The 19,989-nt window shown below is 41.2% G+C and overlaps 1 protein-coding gene across 1 annotated transcript; it reads right to left on the bottom strand.

Annotated features, from left to right (window-relative positions):
* Positions 1 to 4,720: 4,720 nt before the first annotated feature.
* Positions 4,721 to 19,748, bottom strand: LOC131728366 (usherin-like; the record flags this gene model as incomplete). Its single annotated transcript, XM_059019376.1, has 4 exons — positions 19,606 to 19,748; positions 16,047 to 16,245; positions 5,736 to 5,904; positions 4,721 to 4,942 (listed from the first exon to the last, which is right to left on the bottom strand). Coding segments are annotated over exons 1-4 (625 nt in total), but the record flags the coding sequence as incomplete, so codon positions are not given.
* Between the last annotated feature and the right edge of the window lie 241 nt (positions 19,749 to 19,989).

Below are 19,989 nucleotides of genomic sequence, written 5' to 3'. Positions count from 1 at the left end.
CATCCATCACTGCAATATTCTGACATAAAGATGTCTGACGTGCACTAACTCACTTAGGGAGAGCAGATGTTGCCGAGTGGAATTTGGTGGTAATTCCCATAGTGCATCACTTCAGCATGAATGAGTTGCAAATAAACAGCTAGACAATTTTCTAAAATAGATGTGTCTACCTTTTGATCCCTGGCTGCTCTATCAAATACAGTATCACAACTTTTGAACTGTGACACCCTCAACCTTGCTGTGGCAAAACAATCGGAAATTCTTTTCAAGCACATTCTTGACTTTGTTACATTTGAAAGTATGTGTTTGTTAATAGGAGATATAAAGTGTGATTTATATGTTAACATTATACAACCTTTTAAAAATATATACAGCATGTCCCATGCATATTTCCATATTTTATTTACTATTTTTAAACCACTAATGGTAATGTATGACTTTCTGTTTTACTTGTTACTGTTTTTTTTTTAAATAAGCATAACATTCACCACCTTTACATTATTTTGTAATAAAGTAAAAATTGGGAAGGATTTGCATACATTCATTAGACTGCACTTATAAGCAATTATATGCATCTTAGACAAATATTACAGTTATTATTAAGTCAAGATTATCAAAGCTTTTTATTCCAAATTGTCATTTCATACAAGAAAAACTCAAATAAGTTACCAAACCAGATATAAACAACTCAGACAATTAATTTTGGGGCTTGCAAGTAGCAGTTTGTTTCATACTCCTTTTTGAATGTCAATTTGTAGGAAAAAGCTCTGAGAATCTATGTTTTATAAAATTATTTAAAATGCCTTCTTAGAATGACATCATTATATGAAGCAGGCATGACTTTCATCCCTGGGCATCTGTATTACCTAGCTGTCCTGCGAGAGCAGCAACAATACAAATGCTACCCCAGCAGTTTTAGTCCAACAGCATCTGTTAATTCATTCCATTTATAAAATACATATTGACAAAGACAACTGAACTGGGACATGCTAGATCGGATTTGGTGTGAGAAAGTCAATTCAATGTGATTCTGTTAAGGAGCTCCCTTAGGCAAACAGAAGTGTTAGTAATAGAGTGAAGAATAAACTGAGGTACATGTAGCATCCCCATTTAGGTGGGCTACTTATGGTAACTACCAGTAATGTCCACTATGAAAATGACAGACCCTCTTTTGTTCTATATTAACATTGAAATAAAACAAATTTCAAGCAGGATCAATGTGTATGTTTTTAAAAATGTGCTTCTGTTCTGTCAGAATAAAACCATAGAAATTAAGTATTTCACTTTTCCATGCCTTTAGTTAAAATCTAATCACATCACATCACAAGAAAACCTTATAATTGGAATGTGAGTTTGTTAATGACTGAGTCTGCACCCTGACTGGTTATAGGTGGGAGTATGTGCTGTTTTGGGATAGCCAATTAGGTGACATCCATTTCATATGAGGGCAGTTCTTTCTACAGCGAAACGGTCTGAATTTGTCCACTTACCTGGTTATAATCAGATTCCTAAGCTGACCGGTTACTGTGACCTGGGATGAATTCTAACCAAGGCACTGGAGGGCAGTTTTAATAAAACCTGGTTCCACCTTAAAAGTGAAAATTGGTATTTGGAACGAGCCACCAACTGCAACTTGTGTTTATCATGTCAAAAAACATTTTTGGCATCATTCATTGAGAACATATTTAAAATGTGCTCAGCTTTAGCAAATATTTTTGTGCACCATAAACAGTGAATGGTTCTCTTATCTAGATTTTTAGCAAATGATCGTGGTGTCCTTGATGAGTTTTTTTTTTATCATGATCACAGCTCTTTTCACTTCACTGTCTTATAGACAGGCTCGCATATATAACACTCTTAGTTGAAAAGCTTTTAACACTTAAAAAGGAAAAAAAAAATCCTATTTCACCTTGACCAGTGTTACATAAAGTTTATCTTTTAACTACAGAACTATGGAACTAGCTTACCAGTCCTAATAAAAATCAAACATTTGTTGAAATAAAAAATAAATAAAAACCTACACATCATAGTACATTTAAGCAAAAACAATGAGGAATGTGTCATAAAGTGTTTATAAGCAGGAGGAACATGGATAACCCAAGTCAATTCTTTCTTTGTATACTTTTGGTTTTTAGTCTGACTTTAAATTTTGAGAAAAAAAACTAATATAAAACCATGTCGTAACTTCAGACATGTATTGTCAAGTCAAGGTCAAGTAGTAGAAAAATTACAACATGTGAAAACTACACTACTGTGTCCTGCTGGATTATGAACGTTCAGACTCCTGGTACCTGTTCTAGGCAAATGGTCATTAGCTGCCCTATCGGTGCAATCCATCATAACATATTTTTTCTCCAGGATTTGGTCTATTATGAGAAAATTAATATTTCAGAACATAATTTAAATAAGATGCTGGATACAAATTGTGCATATTCTTCTTTCTTTTTTGTTAATAGGACTATGCAGTTACTTAGGCTGCATTCACACTGGGCCCATTTCAAACAGACTCGGTCTGGTTAGTTTAGTTTGAAACAATGTATCAATGAGCTTGCTGTTCACACTTACGGTATATGCAAGCAAAGGGACCGAGTTCATTTGGATGTGAGCTAAAGTTCGTTTTTTTGGTCCTTTTCCATTTTTTTGCAGGACCGAGTTTGTTTGTGTTCACAACGCAGTTAGCAAGTGCACTCTGTAAATTTATATGGTCTGTACACCAGATGTTTACAATATCCTGCAAGGTATCTTGAAAGATAGCAGCTATTGAAATATTGCTCCTGTTTTTAATGGCGTGTTTTAGATTCTTATATATTGCTGTGGAAGAAAGCAGGGGAATGGGGGGAGCACTTCGCTAATTTAATTAATGCATGTGTTGAATGCTGTGCAGTAGTAGAATAGGAAGTATTCAGTTACGCAACACTGCACTGTTCTACTGTAGGCATTTATTTAAGAAAATACAATATTTTACTATTTTTGTGAGTTCTGTCCAGTTGTTCGGCTTGGATTTTACTGTCTGACCAAATTTATATCACAGCTTTAGTTTCTCATACTGTCCATGTAATTAGGGTTACCAGATTTGCAGAATGAAAAACTGGGACTTTTTTTTTTTTTTTGTTCAATTTACTGACACTGTACCAACTCCAAAGCCATTACAATAACAGTTTAAAAATTAAACATTGGTGTATTTATTGCAGATGATAACAACTCATTATTTTCTTTGTCATCTAAAAACATGTTAAATGTACAAAAAGCCAGATTTAAAAAAATAAATCAGCTATTTGATGTGATTTAATGATTATTGATATTTAAATACTATCTGTTAATTGTTGATACTTGCTTAAGTATTATTCAGTGCTGCTAATCATGACCTGTTCATATACCAGCCTTTCTGTGTATAATTGCTGAGAAACATTGGCCGTTAGAACTGGCTAACTTTTTAAATAGTGGTACTGTGATAACAATAAAAACAGTTTCATTTTAAACAAACCTTTGGGTGTGGTAAACTCCTTTCTGAGTGTGTGGCGAGTGTCCATCTGCTCTTCCAAATAAAATAAACTTTGTGCGTAGAACTATTTTATTCAGGTTTGCCTTTATAGTTGGGGGTAATTTAATTAGACATTTTAGAGGATCTCTCACCTCTATATAAGAACTAAAAAGAGTGACGTAGTTGGGACTACAATTATTACCTGCTGTTAACTGTAATAGTAGTGATGAAATAGGTCAATTAATAGAATAGACAGTATGTTTCTTTTGGTAGCAAGGTGAACTGTTGTAAGTGACTCTGCAGCTGATACATAGTTCACACACCCTTGTCTCTGTAAGTCACCTTGGATAAAGGCGTCTGCTAAATAAACAAATAATAATATTGGTATTACTATTTAAATGTGATGAGCACATAATCAGAATGATTAAACAAATAATCCATAAGACTGTTTATTTTTTTTTTAATGGCGCTAACGCAACCTAATAAATTACTCTGCTATTATCTTGCTGAGCACACGGATTCAGTTTTGTACTTAAAAAAAAAATAAAGAAATAAGTGATACAATCGCAAAACAGGGACGATTTAAAAATTAAGGCTGTTTTTGCTCTACTTGTTTCCTCAAAATATGAACTAAATATGAACTAAACTACGCACAAAATATTTATTCCCGAGTGGTGTTACCTTGTATAATTTGTTTCCTATGTGCAAAAGAATCAAGTCCAGCAGTTCACATTGAGGTTTAGCAAGCAAACCAGGTTTGGTGCGTTTGCCAAACGGACCGAGACCACCTATTTAGGTGGACTCGCTATATTCCAAGCAGACTTTGTTGTTCACGTTTCACACCAAATATACCAAACCGTACCGAGTGTGGACCAAGCTATTTTAAAATGACACATTTATTAACTTCCATAGAATTAAAAAAATAGTAATTGGTGGAAAGAGGTCTGTTTAAGTCACTAAAATAGACCTGTGTGTTCCAGGTGCCCTGGCTAAAATCCATTAGAGAAAAAAATGCTGGTCTGGGCCCAGCTGGACACGTTTTCAAAATCCCCTTAATCTGTGTAAATAGCTTCAAATATTAATAAAAAACATCAATAACTGAATGTTTAGTTCATCTTCAAGAGACTAGGTTAGCATACAGTAAGTACTAAGACCTCAGTGTAGCAATCCTTGATCTTAACTCATGATCAATATGTGTGTTTTTAGATGAAAGGATTTTCATTAAAAAAACAGGCTTACCTTGGAATTTTTTGTGCACACTTCCCTTCTCTTCATTGCCACAACAAATCAGGTCTTTGCTCACAACCTGCCCCCCACAGCACTGCTTATGAAAGCCATCGTGGAGAGTACCTGCACAACATATCTGATCCCCAGACCTGGAATAAGGATTGCCACTGCAGCAAGAATTGCCCACCCCGACCGAAACACGGATCTGGTCTGAATTGGGGCAACACACGTAACCTGTAAATAATGCAGCATGAAAAAAAAAAATACACAATAACAAAAGTTTGGATTTGGCATCATCGGCCAATATGTGTCTATACACGAGGAACAGCCATAATAGATAAACAAATAGATATATGAAAGTGGCTGTAGTTAACAAAATACATTTAAAATTCTTACGTCATGCAAAAACATTCACCATATAAATCTCAGATGTGCAGTTTGGATAGAAACATGATATCGCAAAGATTTAATTTAACTTTTAAAATCTGACATCTGATACACAGTTTTCAGTTTACTTGTCTTCCCTCGAAGAAATGTGTTACACTTCCTGGGTTATTTCACTTCAGCAGTGTCTTTGGGGTCAAGCATCTTACTGGCTGCAAAGCATTTTAGTCATAAGGGAAAGCAGCTGGTTGGTTACTAATAGGCACGGTGGCCCTGAAGAACTGCATATCAGGATACAAACTCAATAGGCTGCCTACATGGGGCATAACTATTACTTCCATTAGAAAGCACAATTAAACAAATTAACCACATGGGTCACAAGCTTGATAAGAAGTAATAAAGAAAGAGTGACCTAGTTGGCTCGGTGGGATATTTCACTAGCCTCCCGCTTTTCACCTCTGGAGGCCTGATTTGAATCCAGCTCAAATCTCAAGTAAAAAGAGCTTATCGAGGTGCCACTTGCTGAGCTGTGAGGAGAAGCTGTTATGGCACTAAGTGGCAGACTGTAACCAGTCATTATTTTATTAACATTATTGTATAAAAAGACCTGTAAAATTACAAGTAATGTATAGAAAGCCCTTACCTGGTACAACTTTGACATAATATCCCCCACAGCACTCATAGTTAGGCTGAGGGGTATATAGCTGCCCACCACAGCACACTGCAGTGGAATTGCCATTAACAGGAATGTATTTGTCTTCACAACACCGATAACCAGGTTTACTGCTGTACAGAACTCCACTGCAACAAATCTGTGAAAATACAGCCATGGAGAGTTACTGTAAGGCAGTGGTTGGCAATTAAATTTGACGGCGGGCGAAATTACACGCGGGTAGCCACAGAGCGGGCCACTTGCAACCCCCCCACCGCAAAAATGTGTTGCAGCAAGGCACACCAGCTCGTCAATAAAAAAAAAAAAAAAGCTGGTCAAGCTGGTTGAAAACAAACCAAAAAGGAAAAAAGAAATAACAATTGTGATAGTATGTTTTTGTAACATCCAAATAAATATTAGTAAAATGTTATTAACAACATTTTCACGGGAACCAATCCCGTCCCATAGACTTTAATGTTAATGGATTTCAGCAACTGTCTGCCGCTTAATGACAACTTGTTTTTACAATTTCTATGGCTACGGCACACACACGAATACATCGCGCGCACGCATCGCAGCGTCTATTTATGTATCAGTTTTCATAATGCAGCTGTACATTTATTGAGTCCAATTGTCGTCTGTCATCATGGCTTCAAAACGTGTAGACCTTTCTAAAGCCGATAAAGTTCATATTCTGGGAGGGGTATTGCTGCAAAACAAAGGCTCCCACAGCGTAGCTCCCACAGCGTAGCTCACGCAGGGTAATGCTGCGTGCGCAACTCGTAATAGACGTCATCATTATATGCTACAGCCCGATCACATGATAATGGTGATAAATTTACGTACTAAAACACATTTATTTCATAACAATAACCTAAACCTAAGATTCATGGGGTATTGGCTGTAACTTTAAATACACACAACAATAACCTAACCCTAAACCTAAGGTTTGTGGGGTATTATGGTCACGTGGTAGGGGTGTTGAGGGGCAATGAAGCATTACATAAATTATGAGCTCGTGTGAGCTACCCTGTGGGAGCTACGCTGCGGGAGATACCCTGTGGGAGCTACACTGTGGGCGCCACCCTGTGGGAGCTACACTGTGGGAGATACCCTGTGGGAGCTACACTGTGGGAGCCACCCTGTGTGAGCTATGCAGTGTGAGCTACCCTGTGTGTGCTACACTGTGGGAGCCACCCTGTAGGAGTTACGCTGTGTGACCTACGCTGTGGGAGCCTTTGTTCTACAGCTATATACTCTTGGATTCTGAAGGCACTACGTGAACGCAGTGCTAAACAAGTACAGGTAGCATGATTTCCATTACATGAGAGTAGATGTTTAAACTTTTGCTGATTTGAACTTGGCTCTCGCCAAGATAAGAAGTAGCATTACAGTAAACTAATGTGATCCATATGTGTCTCCATTTGTGTTTCCTTCGATAAGATGATGTAGATATCCTTCTGCCTAGTGTTGATAGCTGAAGTGTAATGCTGACTCCAGGGATCAGCTTATGTGCCTCCCCAGCGCATCAGCATGACAGCCGTCTGGATTGGGTTAAGTAGGGTACATCTCTGGGGTCTTCAAGTGGGCACCTTCCATCCTCGGTGTTTCGTCGACAAGCCCACGACACCTCAAGAGGGCTCGATGGTGATTCTGGCGTTCCAGCATCACCCACCTCCGTCCCCCACTCAACTCAGCCCAGCTTACTTACCCGTACATCAGCGTATCTTTCTATTGTGCTTGAGATCCCCAACCAGAATCTTTCCGTCTCAACCACAGCCAGTTGCTGCTTCTCTCTGCTGCTTCAGATAAGTTCTTCACTGTACGATGCAACTCTTGGCCACTGAATCTGATGTCTCTGAGAAACCGGGTTGTAGAGTGTGCCACAAATGCTCGACAACCCACCTCCACTGGGTAAACCCAGACTCTCCATGCTTGCTGTTCCGCTTCAGCGGCTAGTTGAGCATACCGCAGTTTCTTCCTCTCATACGCCTCATCTATAGCATCCTCCCATGGCACTGTTAACTCTACCAGGTGAACAATGCGTGCTGATACAGACCACAAGACAATATCTGGTCGAAGGTTAGTGGTGGCAATCTCAGGTGGAAAAATAAGCCGTTGACCAACATCTGCCAGCATTTTTCAGTCTCTAGCAGCTTCCAGTTGTCCTGGGCGAGGACTGGTTTTAACACCTTTTTTTGGTGGTTGCTCTCCTGGGCGGAGGAATGTTGTCTTTTGTGTGTAACGTTTTGATGGAACAGGTGGCAACTTATTGGTCATGTTGCGCTTGTCTTCCAATGCTAAGGCCAAACATCGCAGCACCCGGTCATGGCGCCAAGTAAACCATCCTTGGCTAAGAGCCACCTTACATCCTGTCAAAATGTGCCTCAATGTTGCAGGTGATGAACACAAAGGACATTAGGGATCCTCTCCTACCCAGAGGTTTAGGTTCTGTGGTGATGGGAGAACATCATATGTTGACCTGATGAGGAAACTGATCCTACTCTGTTCCACTGACCATAGGTCTTGCCAGCCAATCTTGTGTTGTTCCACAGTCTCCCATCTCATCCATTCTCCCTGCTTGGCCTGGGAAACGGCCTTTACGCACCTCATCCTCTCCTCCTGCATTTGCACCTCGTTGACTACCAGCTTCCTCCATTCAGCTGGGGCTGCTTTGTGCCATGTAGGAGGAGCTGAACTGAGACCAAGACCCCCTCTTCCATGCTGAACTTGCCCCATGATATCACCAATTCAAAGGGCAGCCTTTGCATCTTCCACAGCTTTCTTTGCCGCCCACTTTCATCCAGTTTTCATCACAGGTGCTGCCTCCCTTATGCATTTGTCGCGTGACTCTACTAATGTCATTTCCAGTCGGACCTTGGCGCACTTGAACTCCTCGGTTACAGCAGAGACTGGTAGCTGCAGTATTCCTTTACCATAAAGTCCCACTCTGCTGAGGCAGCGTGGAACTCCCAATCATTTCCTGATGTATGAACTGATTAAAGCTTCCAGCTTCTCTGCTGTTGTCAAAGAAACCTCGTACACAGTCAGTGGCCACAGCAGCCTCGGCAGTAGACCAAACTGAAAGCACCAGAGTTTTAGTTTGCCTGGTAGAGCGCTGCTGTCTATGCTCTTCAACCCTTCCACTGCTTGTTGTCTAACTTCTCCCACACGAACTGTGTCCTTTAGATCCCCGTCGTACCATCTCCCAAGACTCTTCACTGGCTTCTCAGACACTGCTGGTATTGCCTCACCATTAATGAAGAATGTTTTATCTACTACTTTACCTTTAATTATAGAGATGCTCCTTGATTTAGTGGGCTTGAATTGCATTCATGCCCATTCAATGTTATTGGAGATAAATAGAAAATTTACAGTATAGTGAGTGAGGACCCTCATGCAGTGTATATGCCATGCAGTGTATATGCTGCAAGGTTACACTGAGTAACCTCAGCATTTAACACCAGAAGTCAAAAAGTTGTGTGGCTAACTACTAGGGATGTGCTTTTGATAAATTTTTATGAATGTGTAAATGCTATGCAGGAGTCAGTGTTTAAACGTTTAAACCATATCTATATAAACACTCTTTATATTACATTCTGATGTATACGAATAGCCCTGGTTAGTATTTCCCAAGCAAAGAACCCTTAAATAAGAAAATAACATTTTAACATTGCAAAGACCTAACTACTACAAAGTAAAAAACAAACAAAAAAACACCTACACACCAAAGTTTATATTGAAATTAGGGCTGTCAGGCAATTAACATTTTTGATCAGTTAATGTAAGGGTGTGGCAGGATGGCTGAGAGATGACGTCCCCAGACCAGAAAGCTGACAGAGACACGCAGGCGGGTACTAGGGGTGAGAGCGCTGCGGCACGTTTTTATTCAAAAAAATAAAATAAGACAAAAACACTGTTCACAGAGCAAAATAAAAGGTTTAAATAATACAAACTCGAACACATAAAGCAACACAATATCTAGGTCAGGCTGGGCAGTCGCCTTCACTGATTCTATAGCTGGTTTACTAATACTTTTGTTTTCTCCTTGCTCTCTCTGGCTCTCTCACACACACTGGCTCTCTGGAACACCCATCCCCACAACACAGAAGAGCTGCAGGTTTTTATACCTGTGATCTCCGAATTAACACTAAATTATTAAATTCGGAGTTGGTCACATTTTACACAAGTTTACAGGGATGGGGCTTTTAACCCCATCCACTTTGCCAAACAATAACAAAGAAAAACTAGAACTGCCAGGCAGTTTTACGGCTCCCAAGCCCCAGTACCAGTACCAAACACTTAAGCAATTACTGGAAGAAGCGGGTTTAAGAAGAAGAAGAAGACAATAACAGAAGCCTAAACATTCAATTTTTAAATAAACACAAAATACATTTTAAATCAGAACACAACAGCAGCACCCGTTCTAAAACCAAAACAATACAGCATTTACAACACATTCACCTGTGCCAAACAAACAGAACACATTTAATTTACATACAGGGCTTTGCTCTGCCCCCTCTAATTTTCTTCTGCCCTGCCACATATCCCCCCTCCCCCCTTGTGTGCAGCACACCTGGCCCCGACAGCCACCTCCCCCCATAAAGTTCCAACAGTCCCAGTCATAGTCCCGGCCCTGGAACAGCGGCAGCAATGGCTCCATGGGTGGAGGCCACGGTGGGAGGTCCTCCTCCAATGCCAGCACTGGCAGTGGCCAGGCTGACAGCGAACAGGCTGGCTCCTCCGGCCAAGGCAATCCTGGTAGTGGAAATGCTGCCAGTGGCAATGCTGGCTCCTCTAGCAAAGGCAATGCTGTCAACGAAAATGCTGCCAGCGGCAAGGCTTGCTCCTCCAGCCAAGGCAATCCTGGCAGCAGTTCCCTCTTGAGCTCTGGCCACAGAATTGCCAGCAGTGAAACTGTTGCTGGTGGAGGTAGTCTCTTGACCTCCCCCCATTCTCTGTAGCCGATGGCTCCCTCTTCTTAGGCTCCGACGGTGCAGGCTCCGCAGTCCTAGGTGCTGCAGGACAGGACAGGAGCAGTCCTTTGGGAGGCGACGACAGCTCCGGACCCTCTGGAAGCGACGGCAGCAGCGGACCTTCGGGAGGTAGCTCCTGCTCTGGTGGTGGAGGTAGAAACAGCTGGTAATCTTCCTATGGCAGTGGAGGCGGGAGCAGCGGGTAATCTTCCTTTGGTGGTGGAGGCGTGAGTAACGGGTAGTCTCCCTCTAGCAGTGGAGGCAGGAGCAGTGGGTAGTCTCCCTCTAGTGGTGGAGGCGTGAGCAGCGGGTAATCTCAATCTAGCGATGGAGGCGGGAGCAGCAGGTAGTCTCCCTCTAGTGGTGGAGGTGGGAGCAACAGGTAGTGTCCCTCGGTCACTGGAGACTGGTGTGGCTATCGGTCACTGGAGGCTTGAGCTTCCCTTTCTTGGGCTCTGGACACACAGGCTTCCCCTTCTTAGGCTGTGGACACTCCGGCTCCCCCTTCTTGGGCTATGGACGCTCCAGCTCCCCCCTCTTGGGTTGTGGACACTCGGGCTCCCCCCTTCTGGGCGCTGGACGCTCGGGCTCCCCCCTTCTGGGCACTGGACACTCGGGCTCCTCCCACTTGGGGGTTGGACGCTCGGGATCCTCATCCTCCAGGTCCATGTCTGGGTTCCAGTCGGCCTCCGGCCAGCTGTCCTCCTCATGCCCATAGCACAGGCAATATATGCACCACTCCTCATCATCCCGTTCAACGGTGTAGTATTCCGCATCTCGCTCCTGGTAGACCCAGTCCATGACCTGGGTCATTGCCTCCAAGGCCTGCATCAGCTCTGGATACCCTCTGCTGATCCCCTTCATCTGGACCGCAGGCTTCAATTGGACAAAATCCAGGATATCGTGGTTGCTGTCCCCCAGAAAATGTCTCCCTTGTTCTCAGCCACTGGGGGGTGCTGGAGTCCCTCAGCCAGCTCTCGTACCTCTCCATTCCACTGTGGGCAGGTGGCCCTTCCTTTCCCCTCTGGAAAGTACCTTCCCTTCTGTAGTGCCTCACCTCTGTGAAGTGCAGTCACCACAAACCTTCTGCCATCCTCTTCATTCAATACTAATGAAAGTATTTCCAAAAAAAAAAAGTGTACCTGATGACATCCCAAGACCAGAAAGCTGACAGACACACAGGCAGGTACTAGGGGTGAAAGTGCTGTGGAGCGTTTTTTTTTTTTTTAAATAATACATTTAAACAAAAACACTGTTCACAGAGTGAAATAAAAGGTTTAAACAAAACAAACTCTCAAACACATAAAGCACCACGATATCTAGGTCAGGCTGGGAAGTTGCCTTCACTGATCCTATAGCTGGTTTACTTTACTTTCATTTTCTCCTTGCTCTCTCTGGCTCTCTCTCACACACACATCCCTCCTCTTGAACACCCACCATACCTGTGACCATCTCCGAATTAACATTAAATTATTCAATTCAAAGATGGTCACATTCTACATACGTTTACAGGGATGGGATTTTTAAGCCCATCCAAGCTGCCAAACAATAACAAAGAAAAAAAAAACATTGTATTTTTAAATAAAACACAAAATACATTTTAAATCATAACACAACAACAACACCCGTTCTAAAACCAAAACAATACAGCATTTATAACACATTCACCCGTGCCAAACAACCATAACACAACACATTTAATTTACATGCAAGGCTTTGCCCTGCCCCCTCTAATTATGTGCAGGGATTTTCTTCTGGGGCCAGGCACAGCAGCGGGCACCCTATCAAATATAGAGCATTTAGGCTCATCTTCCGTGGCCCAAGGCAGGGCCATGGTAGCATGTCTGATAAGGGAGATGAGCTCCTTCGACAGGGAGGAGCTTACTGAGGGAGCCGAGACATCTGATTACGCCTCCTCGGACAGGAAGATTCATTCTTGGGTGTACATGCCCTCAGATGCAGTAAGGGACATGGCGTCCCCCTGCTCTGGTTGTGGTGGGTCAGGCAATGGTGCCTGAACCCTGGGGACTGAGACAGCGGGGGGGCCTCGCAGCAGCTCCGTCAAAAGGGACTGCTGCTAGTTCATAGCTTCAAAAAGCTTTTCCATTTGCTTTGCAACCGGGTCAGTACCTGAATGCCTGCTACAGCGGCTCCTGTTCTTCCTTGGAGGAGCAGAGAGGGAGCTCACCGAGCCAGATGATGAAGAGGTCCTTAGTCCTGCTCCTACCCCTAGAGGATTGTTTCCTAGCTCCCAGTGTAACAGGGAGTGGGGACTCTGTTGACCACACTGCAGGGGACGAATGAGGTGTGTCATGCTGCGCCGGTGTCAGAGCTGCAGATCGGTCCCTGGAACAGTGGGCCAGCCTGCTTTCCAGTGTTAGAAAAATAAGTACAAACTGCGCAAGAGCTGTGGTCTTTAACTGTCCCCTCTGCATGTCCCCTTCCCAGACAATGGATACACTGTCATGCTTATCCTCTGCTGGAATGTTTCTCTTACAATTAGCACAAAGGTAAAACCCAGGAATGGTGCAAGGTTGAAAAAACAGTTCAGTCGTGCAATGTAAGCGCACAAGAACAGACAGCAAGCTAACTGGTGCTGAAAACAGTTGTGTACACAGAGTACACAAAAATGGAGCCTTGGTGTCAAACCGGACCAAACCGGTATGAACCAGATGACTAGTACCAACCTTGGTACTAATAAAGGTGACTGGTACCTACTTTTGGTACCAACCAGGTCACTGGTACAGGCTCTGGTACCGGTTCTGGTACTAACCAGGTCACTGGTACAGACTGTATTACCGACTGGTACCAGCTCTGGTGCCAACCAGGTGACTGATACAGGCTCTGGTACCGACCAGATGACTGGTACCGGCTCTGGTACTGATTTATCACCTCCCTCTATCAGACGTGCTACCACGGCTCAGTATACTGTCTGTGTACAGAGGCGGACTCTAGTACAGGGAGACGCCTATGCGTGCGCTGGGTATCTGTAATAAAAACTAAGAATTAGAAACTTGCTATATATATATATATATATATATATATATATATATAATATAGAGTATGTTTTTATCGACTCATGAAGAGCCGAGCAGCAAGGGAGAGAGCGTGAACTTAGCCGCAACAAGGTACTGAATCCCGGGGTGGCGCTGCACAACTGGCTGAGCGCTGCCCGGGTGGGAAGGGCTTAGGTCAGCCGAGGTGTCCTCAGCTCATTGCGCACTAGCGACCCCTGCCTGTAAGCTGCCCAGAGCTGTGTGGTCTGAGTTGGCTGCATGCACATATATATATATATATATATATATATATATATATATATATATATATATATATATATATATATATATATATATATATATAGTGGCAATGTGCCCCGCCCGTGTGTGTTTTTTTGTGTTTTATGTTGTATGTTGCATGTGTTAATGTTGGTGTGTATTGTAGTTGGTACACGGGCTATAATGTAGGTAATGAGCACAAGTGTTTAAAATGTGTAATTGTATTTAGGCACAGGGATTGCACTTCACGTGCATTTAAAGTATTTAATAATATGTGAGCACGGGGTTGCACAGAATTAGTTCACGTGCTGGGACTCAAGTGAATAATTAATTAGTAATTGAATCCCAGCACAACAGTATATATAGATGCATGTTTTACTCACTTGGGGTTGTGCGTTCGGTGAGTAGAGAACGGGTGTGGAGAAGGAGGAAAAGTAAAATATACTAAAATAATAATTGTTATTTATTTATTCTTACTCACCGTGTTTGTTTGTCTGTTAGTCCACGGTTTGTTTAAGTGTTAGTCCGTTTTGTTTGTCTATTTTATTTTGGCGTAAAGTGCCGTGTCCTGTTTTCTGTTTTGTTCAAACCTTTTTATTTTATAATAAACCGGCACAAGCAAGCGCCTTCATCATTTCATTTCACCGTCCTGTGTGTGTTTCCTTTCCTGGTTCTGATGTCACCACTCAGCCAACCTGTTCACACAATATATATATATATATATATATATATATATATATATATATATATATATATATATATATATATATATATATATATATATATATATATATATATATATATATATATATATATATATACATATATATATATATATATATATATATATATATATATATATATATATATATATATTGGGCAGCAGTGGACGTGGTGTGGCGCTACTGCTGGCTGAGATACAGGAGGTTGGCTTCATTGAGCTGTCCAACACCCCATGGACAGCACCCGCCATCCTGGTGCCCAAAAAGGATGGGGGACGGTGATTCTGTGTAAACTACCGGCGATGTGAACCGGAACTGATGAGTCCTTGGACATGGTTGCTGAATCTTCCTGGTTCAGCTCGCTGGACCTGCAAAGCAGTTACAGGAGGGTGTGTGGTCCAGTGGTTAAATAAACAGGCTTGTAACCAGGAGGTCCCCCGTTCAAATCCCAGCTCAGCCAATGACTCACTGTGTGACCTTGAGCAAGTCACTTAACCTCCTTGTGCTCCATCTTTTGGGTGAGACGTTGTTGTAAGTGACTGCAGCTGATGCATAGTTCACCCACCCTAGTCTCGTATCTTGTAAAGCGCCTTGTGATGGTGGTCCACTATGAAAGGCGCTACATAAAAATAAAGATTATTATTATTATTATTACTATTGGCAGGAGTAGCTCGGCCCAGAGGCCCAGCCCAAGACAGTCTTCTCCTTCGACCTGTGTAATGCTCCTGCCACCTTCGAGTGCCTGATGGAGCGGGTGCTGCCTGGTGTATTTTTGGTATGTTGTATGTTGGTGCATGCACCCATCTTCAGTGAAACACTCTGCAATTTACAGGAAGTACTGCAGCTGTTACAAGTGGCCGGTCTGAAGTTCCACCCGGACAAATGCTGTTTCATGCAGTAAGAGGTTGTCTTCCTGGGTCACCGGATGGGCCACGAGGGCAGCTGCACCGACCCGGAGAAGATCACTGCAGTCCGGGACTAGCTCGTCCCAACTGACCAGCTGCAGCTATGGGAACCGTTTATCTGGACAGAGGCCTACCAGGTTGCCATCACTACCCTGCGGGAGGCGTTGACCCAGGCACCAGTGCTGATGCCTCCTACCCCTGACTTGCTGTTCATCCTTGACACACATGCCAGCGATGAAGGGATCAGGGTGGTCTTGTCGCAGCTGGGGCCAGACAGAGCAGGTGGTCGCCTACTACAGCCCATCCTTGAGCAATATATATCAAAGAAGCAGCCTGAAGCTGTTTACATATAGTTGTAAGCAGTTTCTGATAACAGTCAATTAGCTAAATGCTAAATTGCAACATAGATAACATTATTTTTTACCTGGTGCTCTGGTTGATAGCAAAAGCCCCCACATATGTTTTCATTTATTCCACATTGCACATATAAGCATTGCCTCCCTGTCTGCATCTCCTGCAGCAGCTGGGCCTGTGCACACCAGCGTAATGTTCTGCGCCTCACATCATATCCGAGCATGATGCCGTTTGGGCGGCCTGGTGATGCCCAATCAACTCTGAGAGACCTGGATATACAAAAATGGTAATGGGTCAAACACAAACAGGAATACCAATTTATCACATACTTAAAACCTTAAATCATTCAAATGTATTAGATATGTTTTTTCATGTAAAAAGCATTAACCAGAAACAAATGTAATAATTTCAATAGTTTTCATGATGAAACCAAAAGCTCCAAATAGACAATTCTCTGTTATATCCTTAATCTATTTTTCAGACTGGAAAGTTAGGTAGGTGAAAAACAAAACCCAACCCCAACACAAACCAAAGCAATTGAGTCTTTAAACTTCTTTTGATTCTATTTGAACTCCATACAGATAACTTACACCAAACTGCATTTATCAGGTTAGAATACTGACCTCAAATGTAAACGCATTCAGATTTGGCGGTTTGCAGAATCTATGTCAAATATAGTTTAAATCATTAGGACAATTATTCCATGTAACATAACTTACGCAAGCCTAATAAATAGTTCTGCTACTAACTGGTTCATGATGCAATGCTTCATAATTATGCAGAAGTGTGGATGGTAAAGTTTTCACTTCAATCTAATTGGATTTTCATGAGAGAATTAACTAGCTGGTTAAAGAACAGAAAAAAATGACAGAGTAAGTATTTTTCTGACAGTTTATCCCAATTACTATTACTGGTCCTAGTCTCTGTTGAATATTTTGTTGGAAATGTGCTTTTTGTGTCCTTGTTACTCAAGTTGTTACTCTGTAGCATTACTGCCCAATTTTATATAGAATGTTGTATACGATGCCATACAACAGAAACTTAGAATTAATCCATGAAAAGCTAGTGAAATTGAGCTTGTAACTTAAACAGCACCTAATATTATATTTTAATACTGTTATACTAGTGGGGTCTAGTGTATGTGAATATCTCCTGTGTTTTCGACTGTATGTATTGTTTGGGTTTTATGTATTGAAAACTCCAAGCACTCCCTCCTCCTCAGTCTCTAAAGTTGTTACATTTGTGTGGCAGGAAGGAGCCTGGCTATATAAACTTGGAGCGGGAGTATTTGCGCACTCTGATTCCCAGCTGCGTTAAGGAGAGGTATTGCTGCACTGCGTTACTGTGGGGAGTGTACTACACATAGGGCCCTAATGACAGGGACAGACCCTGCAGTGCTGACTACAACCTCTGTACTGTTGCTTTATTTTGTTAATAAACCGTACGATTGGTTTCAGTTAAACTGGCTGAGTCGGTGCCTTATTGCCCACCGCCTAATAAAGGAAGCCTCCCTCCACCCTCCAACGATCTGCTAGACACGGGGTAAGCCAGTGAGTAAGCTGACCGAGATGGACGGGCAGGAGGTAACAATATTATATATTTTTATGATATATAAAGTAGTATAGCTAATATATATTGTTATACTGGTGGAGTCCAGTGGAAATAAATAGTCCCCTGTACCTTGAATGGTCAATTATGTATTTTCTGTGTTTTGTGAAAAAGACTCCCAGCACACCCTCTTTTTTTTGGCCCAGATCGGGTGTGGACTACAAGGATGGCCCTAGTCACAGGGGCAGGCCCTGCAGTGGTAACTAAAGCCTCTGTATTTTTGTATTTTATTCTGTTAATAAATTGCACTGTTATTTTCATTTAAACAGTGTATCATTCCCCAATACCGAATAAAAGAAAGCATCTGGTCTCCAGCCACCCTCCAACAATCTGCCAAACTTGTGTAGTGATCAGGCTCTGGTAAGCCAGGGAGTAAGCAGATGGACAGGCAGGCGGTAACAATATAAATATATATAGTGCAACTATTGCTTTAGACCCTTCCTTTCCTCTGCTGACTTGTTGACTAATTAATTGTGAAGGCTGCTGATAATTTGAAGCTGAAAGATTTTATTCATGAGAAGTGACAAGGTTTGCTTTTAAATATGGAGAGTAAATCATTTGCAACACTTTGCAACACAAAATATCCCTTATGATTACTCATAAAGTATATTTTTTTAACACATGCATTAGTATTATTTTACAAAAGGTGTCATTTATTTCTGAAACTAATCCCTCACCGAGAAAAATATCAGAAATTTATATTCTACTCTGGGCCAAGTAAAGCCATCAGTTGCAGCACTTGTCATATTTCAATCAAAGCTTAAGCCGTGCAGTGATTTTTGTACTCAGCCCTACATAGCAGATGACCAGAATTAATGAATTAGCTATTGATTAAATTCCACTCTAGCAAATCTACCGTGGCAAATAAATGAACTGCTCAGGGCACGTGAGGCCACGGACAGACATGTCAGGGCAATCGATCAGTAGTTAGTATTCTGTTGGGATACAAGTACAGGAGATGATAATATGACATGCTGGAAAAGACAATGTAAAAGCAGAGGCCTTTTTTCTGACTCTATGGATTATGTCAAATTAGAGCACAGAGGCATTGTCTTTAGTTTAAGATTTCCATTCACAATTTATTTCTGATACAGCACGCAGTCTAACAAATGTGACACTTGTTATAATGTGACTATACAAAAAAGTAGACACTCTGCAATGAATGACACTAACTTTACAATTAATTTACAATTAATAATTTTATCAATCGTAAAAGTTTTAGTATAGACGGTCCTAGAACGTTTGGGGTTATTGCTATTGTTCGTGTTAGGTACTGACACTGTCTCTTGCTGAATTATTTTGCTTGAATTTTTTTTTTTTAAATTGGACCTAAAAAGCATGAAATTGTTACAATAATTTAAATAGTGTATACAGAATTCCCTCTACAACAATAAACCAAAAGCATTAAGAAGTGTATGTCTAAACAGGTTTTACATTGCCAGCTACACTCTGCTACTACCATTTTTTGGATTGAAAACCATTGGTCATGGAGAAAAAACAGGTCAAACTACTCATCAGATGGGGAATGGGTTTCACAGCTCTTCTTTTCCCCCCATACACACACCACATACCCTGGTACCCTTTTCTCTTCAACCACATATGTAGGAACAACCTCTCCAATATTTGGTCCACTTGAGCTAGAATGAGCTTACATTTATTGCCAACACAGCTATGACTAAAATTATAAAGGTGCACAATGCAAATATCTCATATTATATATATATATATATATATATATATATATATATATATATATATATATATATATATATATATATATATATATATATATATATATGGCTGTTACTAAATTCATTTGAATGTAAATAAATCAGATTTTAAACTGACCACAGTGCCACTTCAAAGCTATACTACAGTCTCCGAAAACACGCAGGCCTTTTAACAGGATGTTTTATGGAATATTAAAAAGATGCAGAAAAATATTTGGTTTCTCACTCAGGTCTCACATCTCAGGTATCTATTGCTATTTTCATTGTTGACAGCATAATACAGCAAGTTACCTTGAACTAATCACATGTACATTTGGTGCCACCATATCACTGGGTTCATCCTCTACTGTAGTTATTTGAGTCCCATTGCTTTTCACACATGCATACACAGTGCAAACTTCAACCTGTGTGTAGGATGAAGAATTTAAACATCAGATAGTTTTACATTGTAGTTCTACTTCAAAGATTTTAAAATATAAATGAAATAAAATTAAGAATTTTAAGTAAACATATTAAAATTATACATAGATAATTTTTTTTTATATTATTATTTATATCAATAAATTTTTATTTTATATAGCACCTTTCATAGTGGACCACCGTCACAAAGCGCTTTACATGATGCAGTAACAACAAGAAAATCCATAATACTTTAAATACAGAAAAATGCATAAT

Source organism: Acipenser ruthenus, unplaced genomic scaffold (assembly GCF_902713425.1).
Source record: "Acipenser ruthenus unplaced genomic scaffold, fAciRut3.2 maternal haplotype, whole genome shotgun sequence".
Lineage (NCBI taxonomy): Eukaryota > Metazoa > Chordata > Actinopteri > Acipenseriformes > Acipenseridae > Acipenser > Acipenser ruthenus.
Note: the sequence above shows the minus strand (reverse complement) of the source record. Positions and strands in the feature narration are given on the sequence as shown.